At 48.7% G+C, this 11,710-nt stretch overlaps 1 protein-coding gene across 1 annotated transcript in view; it reads left to right on the top strand.

Annotated features, from left to right (window-relative positions):
• The window catches only part of LOC135826191 (uncharacterized), a gene marked incomplete at its 3' end in the record, with an annotated part of 56,849 nt that overhangs the window by 3,942 nt on the left and 41,197 nt on the right, over positions 1-11,710 (top strand). Inside the window, exons 2-4 of the mRNA XM_065338820.1 lie at positions 3,178-3,435; positions 4,142-4,546; positions 7,386-7,643. Of these exons, the coding sequence (XP_065194892.1) occupies positions 3,178-3,435; positions 4,142-4,546; positions 7,386-7,643 (921 nt within the window). The remainder of the gene's footprint in view (positions 1-3,177; positions 3,436-4,141; positions 4,547-7,385; positions 7,644-11,710) is intronic.

Raw genomic sequence — 11,710 nt, 5'->3', positions numbered from 1 at the left:
CACGCAGACTCCGCCGGAAAGCGAAGGGCTAAACACCAGCCATGGCTTGTATACATCGAGCCAGCGGGGCTGAAAAGACCGGCCACCATTCTTCGGGAAAACAAACGAACTATCCGGTTGGACATGGTCCTTTAGCAGGGCAAACATCACGTCGTCGTCGAGCGGTGCACCCTTCGCAATGTCCTCCATAAAGGTACCGATGTCATTTCGGACGACTGCTACTGGTACAGCCAAGGGCGACAACTGCGGCTCTTCCGAGTCTTCGACTTCGACAATTTCGCAATTAGATTCGTCAGATTCGGAAATGGCACTGGCACTGCTGCTACTGGTATCTGGTCTCTTCGACTTCCCTCGACTGAAATACTTCAAGATCGACATTTTCATAAGAATCCATTCGACTTGCGGATCACAAAACGACGTTGCCACTTCTCTTTCACTTCTACCAAGTCTAGCTACACAAAGTGCGAGTCTATACCGGTAGTTGTACAACGCACGTGCAGCGCAGCGTCTTGTCGACGTCGAGTCTCGATCGCGGGCGGGCGTAGATCCACAGCAGTACGAAAATGGCACCTGAAATTTTTGAGGGGGGTGCTTGGGCACCCAAAGCACCCCCCCTGGCTACGCCACTGCACACACACACACACACACACACACACACACACACACACACTCACACGAAACTCTGAGTCACAGCGGAATTTGCCCAAGGTTTTCATTGTGTGCCTTTGTGTCGCTAAAAGGTAGTGTCTTTGTTGAGCAATACAAATAACAATTTGTATTTTGGTGAGTCAACCATTATTTTCAATTGCAAAGTATGAATTATTTTGCGAAATTTGAAGTAAAAAAACGCATCAAGTTTCGCTTGTCGGAGATATTATCTACGTCGACGGCGCTCTCCAAGCACATTGATTTTGTGAACTTCAAAACGCCGAGCGCAACTTTGAAAGCAGCCCACACATGCTTTCCAATGCTCCTGTTCGTGTACTGTACGTGAATGGTTCAAGTCTACTTGTGGCTTGCCAAGCTCAGGACTTCAGAACCTGCGTCCAGATACCTCTTTTGTTTAGGGATTTGAGTGCGATGTGTTTGTTGGTGTGTATTGCCAAACCGCGTGTCTAGTTCTAGAACAATCCGGACTGAAGTCCATCCTGCTCTACCGGCAAAATGTATTCTCCACTCCAAGTAATACAGTGCCAGAACAGCAGGCTCAAAATTGCGAACAAAAGGACGAGCCGCATCAACCTTGTGTTCGCAATTTTGAAACTTTTGTAGGCTCGTCGCATATTTTCAGAGCAACAGAGACCGAAATATCCTTTCTGCTATGGATGTGTTGCTCTCTGCTGTTCTGCCACATGTAGAACGCCCTGTCCTTGCCTGAGCATGGGGCAAAGGGCCCTGTTTGTAGCTAGTACCCGGGATGCCCCCCCCCCCGACCCGGGGCACTGTGTCCACTTCAAATACATGTACCGTGAATTATCTCGAGTCTCACGGGAGCGCTCCACCTTCATTTCACAGCCAGGGAAATCAGAAATCATATGCCAGAGTGCAACGAAGTTTGTACCGTGAGAGAAACTTGGTGCACAAAGGTCACAGTTAGCAGGTTTTTGTGTTAAGCTCGAATCCGCTCGAAGGTAAATTGAGTATGGATTGACTGATAGACTTGCAATGTGCGTACCAGGCTCGATTCGTATTACCCTCAGACAGGACACCACCTCCACAAGACGACCAGAGCGAGGATGAATGGTGGGGCAATCTCACTGTACTTTACGGTATAGTGAGACCTTGTGATCCGGCCGCAGATACAGTGCTTAGCGTTGGGAGCGGGGGGAATTAACCTCAAGCAGGTACACAAAGTGGTTTGGCCTCAGACCATGATTGAGGTACGAGAGATACCAGGTTCAAGTCCTGCCTGGGAGCGGATCTTTCAGCCACGGTGTTACCCACAGTCGACGCGGAACTTGCGGCCAGGCTCAAGAGGTACATGGTTTCGACCGATGGGATTTTCGACACTTGTGAGATGGGTTGTGGCACCAGTGCCAGTCACATGCAAAATGTCTCAGCTGCAGATCCTGTGAAGAGTGGTAGGTGGGTGGGACTTTGTCTCACAGCCGCTGGTATACGTGCCAAAAAAACACCATCAGCTACACCCACGTAGTTGTACAGGTCCACCCCTAGCCCACCGACCACCTGTTCACACTTCACAGGCATCTGCGGGGTGCAGTGTGCAGGGCCGGCGCCACTGGTACGGATGGTACGGCCATGGCCGTACCAACTTCCCAAAAAGTCGGTCCACGTGGAACGTACAAAACCGGGGAGAAAAGTTTCGATGTATGATTTTGTACAGGGAGTCGCCCAGAGTGCAGGATTTTCCGTCTAAATTCCACAAAAATTTCTGGGGGAGGGACCCCAGATGCAGGTACATGATGCAGGTACATGCCCTTCGAAATGGCCCTTCGGCCGCTCCGCGGAAGCAGCCTCCGGCCCTGAGTGTGGCGTGGAGAAGACGAATCCCTCTGACAAGCAAGAACCGGGTACCCCTCCCTTCCCTTTAAATCATGATCTGACACCCACTGGCTGTGCCTGCCGGTCCTAAGCATAGCGGCTGCTACTTGCTTTCAAAACAGTGGGGATTATGCTGCGTTGAAGTTATGCATAATACCAAGAGTCCAAAACCCCAAGAGTGTGCAACTGGGGTCTGGCTGCTGTAGGCCCACTGCGCGGCGGAATTCCAACATTATGTCATGCCGCTGAGGCACAGAGGACAAAACTCTGCATTCCGCGGTGCATGGATGTTGCCTTGGCACCACGGAGTAGTACACGCGCAACGAACGCTAACGTCATTTTTGACGTAATGTTGGAATTCCGCCGCGCAGATCCCCATGTACAGAGTTGCACACTCTTGTGGTTATGGACTCTTGATAATACATGTACTCCTGCCATTTGATCTTTTGGAGCAAGTCCACTAGAACGGCACACACTGCAACACCGGCTCCGCACGCACCAAAAGGCCATGAACAGCGTATCACCATAATGTACTACAACTGGCTTTACCTGCCAAATATGGGACAAGTTGCCTCTCAGGAAGAAGGTGGCGGCCATGCGTTATGCATTAACCCCATTGCTGCTGCTCCACATCTTGATCTTTTATCTCCTGTGCGTTGTGTTGTGAACCCGCAGCCCCTGCACATATCGTGGATACCACACCGGACACAGTTGCCCTAGAGGGAACCGCTGTCACATTAGGCTGCAACTTCAAGGGAGGCGAGCCGGTGAGCACCACCTGGTTTCATAAGGGTAGCCGAGTCGCATCATTTGTGACGAAAAACAACACGTATAATATCCGCTCAGCCAGCTTGACTCAGACCGGTAACTACACATGTACAGTCAGCAATGCTGTCAGCAACGACTCCGCAACCATCCAACTCAAAGTCTTCCGTAAGTGCCTGAAAACGTTCCGCTGAGTCTGCGGTGCCATGGCAACTGCATTTGAGCATCAGTTTTGGTTACTAGTACCTTGCCGACATGTGCATGAGCGTAGGGTAGTCTTGTGTGTGTTTCTGGATATTTTCCTTTCCCTATGCTGAGCATGTCTGCGGAAGCAGCACGGTTCAAGGGAGGTTTTCGTCGGCTGATCTTCATGATTATATGCGGCGTGGAGTTTTGGTTTGACGGCCAGCATCAGATTCAGCGATCTCTACAGGGGGGGGGGGGGGGTTCCAGTATAGTCAAAACTGAATAACTGATATATGTACATGTACATGGACATGCATATGGTTGCCAGTAGTACATTAACGAAATTATGGGGTCCCTGCAACCCCTCCAGGATTCGCCCCTGACGGGAGTATGCTGGCCCGGTGGCAATTGGGCGGAAGGCTGAATTCGGCTCTGTGACCTCTCTTGTTTGTAGCTGTATTTGAATGGATGGTGCACTGGCACCAACCCAGCATCAATACGATCTAGGTTACACACAGAAATTGAGGATCAGTTGTCTGCGGATTGCCTTAGCTTTGCTATGTGCATGAAACGCAGCGTGACAACAATGACCTAGCCGGCTGTCTCTGTTCTCTTCTGCCTTTGTGGAAATTGAGGATATCTCACTGTTTTCTTGATGCTTGTGTTATGGTGCATTTCCTGTTTCTAGCCCCAGTTACCATGGTGGTAAAAGCCTTCCCCACGGATGCCAAGGATTCCACATATGATCCGACTCAAAGTTATCCGTACAAAGTGATGGAGAACGCACCTGCACCTGCGAAAATGAGGGATGTTCTGTGCCATATTAAAGTGCCAAAGGCCACCTTCACTCGGATCGGCGCGACCAATGTGTTCAACAACGTTAGCGGATTGGTTTGGTTCTTCAACGGAGTCCGCATGAGGCACCTTTTTCATGACATAACCGTAATCCCCAGTGTGGCTTATTATTCATCATCCTGGCTCTCCCAAATTCAATGTCGATTACACTGGCCTGTCAGTATCAGCTCCAACCTAACTGGAAATTACACATGTCAACTCGGCGCTAGTTCCCAAACTTTTCGCGTAGAAGTGCAAGGTCAGTTTGAGTTCCAGTTTGCTCCCATTGTTCCTGGATGAGCAAACGACGTACATACCGTAAAAGCCCCTGTGTACGCCCACTCAAAATTACGCCCACCCTCCGTGTACACGCCCAGTCAGGGGAAGTCAACACTTTTGTTTCAAAATAGCGCCCATGCCCATGTATACGCCCAGGTATGCCGGCAACACCAGTACATGTACAGGTACTGATACCCAATACTTACTGCTATCCAATACTTACTGCTATCCCTATTCCAAGTATATGCCCGGTTCCAAAATAACGCCCGTGCCCTTGTATACGCCCAGGAAATCGAGGCTACTATTCTGCACAGCCGGGGCCTATACTCGGGCTTTCACGGTATTGTATGATGATGGGTGCAAATAGGAGTTGAGGGCACGTTAAGATTGAGGACATTCGGCCTCAGTCCCTTGGGCGTGCGTAATTGTCATGTGTGACTCTGGGCAGCTTGTACGATGACATGTACCTGCATAGGAGGATCCTTGAATGCAGGTCACTGAGAGTGCTCAATGAGAGTTCTGATAGGCCAGAACTACAGAGATCCCCCTAGCCACCCCCCCCCCCCCCACCCACACACACACCCAGGCCCAGTGGAGTGAATTTGCCCTCTCCCAGTTGATATCCCCCCCCCCCCCTCCCCACACACACACCCAGGTCCAGTGGAGTGAAAATGCCCTCCCCTAGTTGAGACCCCCCGGTAAGAACACACTTGTTGATAATTTTTTCAGCCTGTACTGCTGCCACCTGTATACACTGTCACACTGAGCATTGCGAAACAAAATTTCGGCCGCAAACAAATATTCGGCCAACACGACCAGGCCGAAAATAGCCGAAATTAAATATACGCCGAATATTTGTTGACTTGCTGTAGATGAGGGTTCGGCTTTCAGTTTCAGTTTCAGTTTCAGTTTGTGTATTTACGGATTCTCCAGAGGTAAATGGATACCTGTCATGGGAGTCTCATCAAACCAATAGAAAATGAAACTGAAATTAGGTATGGAGTGGGTAAAACTCCAGATCTGAGGTATTTAAAAGTCAAAGGAGAGGAAGAACATCAATAGATTGAGAACCAGGGGTGCTAATAGAACACTGGAAAGGCACTAAAAGAAAAGAAACTGCAGTAGCGGTTTTAAGCGGGATTCACAGAAGCTTTTTTGCGATGCGACACGCAATGCGACAGCCGCGTAACCGGGAAATCCCCAAATCGCAACCACCGCGGACCCCACGCAACTGCCGCAATAGGGCCATCGCGGAATTTGAGCTTGGCTCAACTTTTGCGTTGCGACAAGCGATTTGGCGTACGATGTTGGCCTTTTCTACAGCAAAGTTGTACAAAGGTTCAAGAGTTTTCTATAAATTTTTACAAGTTGTACCAAACCGCGCGAATACCATGGTGACGTACCCAAATCAGCACTTCTTCTGTGAATGGTATTTCGCGAGTTCGCATCGCACGCGTCCATCGCAGATCGAGTCGCATCGCGTGTCGCATCGCAAAAAAAGATTCTGTGAATCCCGCTTTAGACTTCATTGTTCAACACGTGAAACTAGGTATGGCGGAAACTAGGTATGCCGGAAACTGAGAAGCGGTAAACTTCATAAAGATTCCTTACCTGGCGATTAACCTTGTAGCAAGTCTATCCTTGTTAGTCGACAACCGCGGGGGTTTCAAAATGTTTGCCATATGTTGAGTGATAGTTCCTATCTACTGTCGTGAGTTCCCTTCGGGAACGGGCACGATAGTTTACTTTTACTTCACCGGAGTATAAGCCTTCTACCCCCCCCCCCCCCCCCACCCCCATCCTCACCTCCACCCCACAAATCACCAAATAGTAGATCTTTTTTCAGTTCGAATATCCGTCACTTCACGAATGTTTGTTCTCTTAAAGCTTAACAAACGAGTATTCGAATGAAGTTGGCTGCTCCAACGAGGAGCACATGCTTCTTGCCGAACTTGACACTTGACTGACTCACGACTGCCATCCGGAGCACACGAGGAGCACGTCGCACCTTCCGCTCGGCAAACCTGCAAGAAAGCATCACTCCCTGCTCAATACACAGTGTTTCGGGGAATTCACCCCTCATTAGTTGAGCTTGAGTAGGCTGAGGAAGATTGTGCCTGAAAAGCACCACTTATATACTGCTCTCCAGGCCAAACCATCACCAGGGATACAAACTTACAGAAACACTTTGTTTCCAGCGCGACAAACACTTCGTGAAGCCCCAGGTAGCAGTGTGAGTCGGAGTCACTCATGGAGCTGTGCTAAACAGATGTTGAGAGCCAGTATAGCCGTTCACAACGCTGTCACCTCCAACAACTAGTCGCACGTCCGCGTGAGGGACAACAATACGACCTTAGAAGTTGCGACTTCGGCTGTAATAGTCATGAAGTTGGTTGCTCCAACGAGGAGCACACGCTTCTTGCCGAACTTGACACTTGACTGACTCACGACTGCCATCCGGAGCACACGAGGAGCACGTCGCACCTTCCACTCTGCAAACCTGCAAGAAAGCACCACTCCCTGCTCAATACACAGTGTTTCGGGGAATTCACCCCTCATCAGTTGAGCTTGAGTATGCTGAGGAAGATTGTACCTGAAGAACACCACTTATATACTGCTCTCCAGGCCAAACCATCACCAGGGATACAAACTTACAGAGGGTTTGGCCTGGAGAGACGTTGGAACAAAATCAACTTCATGACTATTACCGCCGAAGTCGCAACTTCTAAGTTAGTATTCAAATGTTCGGTATATTCCATGCAACCCTTTGTAACAATCTGCCGTCTTCTTCTGTTCTCTTTGGTGCTGTGAACTGACAGCTCCTGTGAAGATTGTGTATAGCACACCGTCGACGCATGCAGTAGCCAGAGGCACAGTCACACTGCACTGTGATTACACGGGGAGTGAGCCGGTGAACACCACCTGGTTAGTGAACGGGATCCTACATAAAGAATTTGTGTCACAGCCAAACTCACTGGACCTAGGGGCAGTGACGGTTGCAAGTTCGGCGAACTACACCTGTGTTGTGAACAATATGGGAAGCTCGGATTCTAAAACCATACAACTCAAATTTTCTAGTAAGTCCCTCAACTCGGATTGTGAGCCAGTGTATTTATGGATAATAAAACTAATTCTTTGGATACTCATCACAACCACGCGCTCTTCAGCCGAACCATACAGACACAGCAAGGACACTTCCGTTGAGAGATAATATTGCTCCACGCCTCTAGACAGCTGTTTCGCTCCCTGTCGGAGCTCATCAATAGAGGATGATAATGATGATAATGGAGGAATGATCATTCTTATACACCAGAAATGGCGCAAGTGCGTACTTTCCACATATATCAATGGCATATGCAAGCTGCTAAAATGGTAAAGTGTGAGAACAGCGAAAAATAATCATAGTACTCGCTCATTGGTGGAGAAACACACCACACAGGCGACGGAAATCTTACGCGGAATACTGATGCCAATGGAAAGTACATGTATGTTGTTTACTATTATGATGTTGCAATGTCCATGTATGCAGGCGAGGTGAGACTCACCGCCAAGATCCCCCAACGCGACAGGCTCGGTTGCCGTTCAGGATTCACACCGCCCTGTCCGCCCGTCAACAGGATCGACAGCGGGAGGCCCCACCGATGCCGATGTCGATGCACACCAGGAAACTTGTAGTCGTGAGTGTGAAACCAACAGGCCTAGTAGCAACCACTGACAAATGAGAGGCCAGCTGGGGCATTCACTCCAGTCAGGGATGCTTGGTCGACGTTTCGTATCAGCAGCTCAGCTCAGTTTGATCAAACAAAGATGTTGCAGATGTGTCTTGCTTTTCTCCTGCCTTCTTCACCGACTCGTCTTGTCATCTCTCCTTCTTTCTTCACCGACTCTTCGGGTCCACTCTGCTCTGCCACTAACGGCGCATTAAAACTTCAGAACTAAATATTGCGACAGAGCTTTCGGCCATATTTCGGCATCAGTCGGGCCTCCCGCTGTCGATCCTGTTGACGGGCGGACAGGTCGGTGTGAATCCTGAACGGCAACCGAGCCTGTCGCGTTGGGGGATCTCGGCGGTGAGTCTCGCCTCGCCTGCATACATGGACATTGCAACATCATAATAATAAACAACATACATGTACTTTCCATTGGCATCAGTATTCCGCGTAGGATTTTCGGCGCCTGTGTGGTGTGTTTCTCCACCAATGAGCGAGTACTATGATTATTTTTCGCTGTTCTCACACTTTACCATTTTAGCAGCTTGCATATGCCATTGATATACAGTGGTCCCTCTATAATCCGGCACCATTTGTGCCACGAAAATCTGCTGGATTAGAGAGGGTGCTGGATTAACAAATCTGATTTACTGCTGAAATGTACATGAAGAGGACATTTTGGCTACTGCAAATTGTGCTGGTTTATCGAGGGTGCTGGATTATAAAGTGCCGGATTAGAGAGGGACGACTGTATGTGGAAAGCGCGCACTTGCGCCATTTCTGGTGTATAAGAATGATCATTCCTCCATTATCATCCTCTACTGATGAGCTCCGACAGGGAGCGAAACAGCTGTCTAGAGGCGTGGAGCAATATTATCTCTCAACGGAAGTGTCCTTGCTGTGTCTGTATGGTTCGGCTGAAGAGCGCGTGGTTGTGATGAGTTGGGAATGCAATGAATTGAAAACATGGCCGAAAGCTCTGTCGCTGTTGTAAATGCGTTGAAAAGGTCTTCCGTTGCACGTCCTGAGATCTCGTCACGACTTCGACTCCTTGCCTGTTTTCCTGCTAGCTGTTGCTGCATGCCATTGATTTAGTCTAATTGATTCTGTATTAGGTAACTTCTCTTACCTGTTGGTCTTTGGCCACGAGTGTCGTCTGAGTAATTATGAACATTTCGTGCGTTTGCTAGTAGAGTTCACGATTTGCTAGAGTTACTTACGTGCTTTGTTACTATTCTCCCTGAGTGAAGTTCCGCTGCTGAGTAATCCTACGATGTGTCACTATCTGACAGGGTTTACTCTCACCCATATCGGGTGCAAGCACCCACTGACAGGTGAAACCCTTCGGCTTCCCATACGTCTCTTTCCTCTTTCCTTTCGGATTAATTATTGTAGTTTGAATTTCTATTTGTTTATTTATTTTGTGTGTGCGTGCACGAGCCGCTGCCATGTTTCTGCAGTCGTGTATACCGTCGTACGGTCATCTCACGCGTGCACGATATCTGGCTTGCCTTATTTGTTGCGTGTTTGGTACGCTGAGTTCGCTTGAGTCGCCGTGTGTGCACCGGTACTGGCACGTTTTGCTGATGACAGCGTTTTGAGTGGTTTTGTTCCTTGGTTGTTTTCTTTGGTGGTTTTCGTTGTTCTCTCAGAGTCGCAATAGCTCTCTTACCCGTATACCCGTTATGCCGTTATGCATTCTATTCCATCATTACTGTAATGTTTATCTATCTAAAAACTCGTAATGCCCGTGCTGGTTGAGACTGAGAGTGCTTGTGTGCGGTACGCCTGGAAGTCTTGAGTGAGGTATCGTTGAGATACAACGCATACACAAAAGTCGCAATATTTAGTTCTTTGGATACTAGTAGTAAAATGTTACTAGCTATGACCACGTGTCCACTAAAGTAACCGAATTATATAACCTTACAGTCAGTGAGTGTGCTGACAAGGCCTAAGCCAGAGCCTTCCAAGTTGGATAGGTTGTTGGCATGCGCCTCGTGGATGTGTGTTGCGAGCCGATTGTCAGGTCATTGAATGTCTCACAACACCTTGTCAGTGCTGTGCCTTCTTGTCGCACTCGCTGACTGTGTATGATCTGGTTGCCTTGCTCGACTGTTAGTCATAACCTCGTAGCATTTTGTCCTGCCTTTTTCGTCCATACGTGCCTTACCAACTTCACTAAGTCTATGTTGGCAGGAGAACTGGACTTGAGCATCAATGTTGTTGTAAAATGATGTGTTGTTTTCCTGTGTGATGGCATTCCCCAAACTGTCACGTCTAGTCGCGTGCATGTGTGATATGAGCATGGGCGATTTTGTAGTCGAGAGTCCTTTTGTCAGTCTTCTTGTTCGTCCCTTTGAGTGTTGTCTCCATTTCCGTAATGTCAATATAAATGAGGTAAAACAAACAAGTCTTGTCTTTTGTGTCCTGCGTCCCGGGGAACCGAATGGCTGAGATTCCGTTACAACGTGGTGCCAAAACCCGGGACGCAGAGGATGAGTTAGTTTGTAGTGAGTCTGTCCGTCGTCGTCAACAACGAAGTAACTGTTACTTTGAAGTAAACAGAGCGTGGGAGCGGAGGAGGTGAGGAGCTGGTGGGAGCGAAAGACGACGCGGAGAGGAGGCAGAGAAGGTGGTGGACTAGAACTGTAGACTGGAGCCTGAGACGGCAGGAACCGCGACGGAGCGTGTGGCCGTGGCTCGCCAGAGGACAGTGGACGAGTCTGGCATCACTGACTGTGTGCTGTCCTTGTTGTTCATCTTGTTGCTGTCTTGCTCGCTGTGTTGTTCTCTATCTGTTCAGTTCGTTGCTTGTTGCTGTGTTGTTTCAGTTTGGTTGTTGTTGGTCTGTTGCTCTTCTATTTGTTCTGTTGTTCTCCATTGTTTTGTGTTTTAGATTTATTTTGCGCTGCTGCCCGCATGGTATTATTATTTTGAGAGCTTCGGCTTTGGTGTTTCGGTTGGCCTTGTGTGCCTGGTTTGGCCCTGTGTCGTGGCCCGGATTTTATTTTAGAGCATCGGCTCTTGGTTTTTCTGTTTTGCTGTGGTCCTTTTGCTGTTGTGCATGTGGAACGTGGTATCGGTTTATTATTTTGTGGAATGTCATCAAGGGGGCAGGTGTTGTAGAATGATGTGTTGTTTTCCTGTGTGATGGCATTCCCAAAACTGTCTCGTCTAGTCGCGTGCATGTATGATATGAGCATGCGCGATTTTGTAGTCAAGAGTCCTTTTGTCAGTCTTCTTGTTCGTCCCTTTGAGTGTTGTCTCCATTTCCGTAATGTCAAATATAATTATAATACATAACAAACAAGTCCTGTCCTTTGTGTCCTGCGTCCCGGGGAACGGAACGGCTGAGATTCCGTTACAACGTTGGTTACCTTGACAACCTTTGTATGCTTGTAGGCTAGTCTCTGTGTTCCTGGATATTTTCCGCT

This window comes from Sycon ciliatum, chromosome 10 (assembly GCF_964019385.1).
Source record: "Sycon ciliatum chromosome 10, ocSycCili1.1, whole genome shotgun sequence".
Classification (NCBI taxonomy): domain Eukaryota; kingdom Metazoa; phylum Porifera; class Calcarea; order Leucosolenida; family Sycettidae; genus Sycon; species Sycon ciliatum.
The sequence above is the reverse complement of the archived record's forward strand: the minus strand, read 5'-3'. Positions and strand labels throughout refer to the sequence as shown.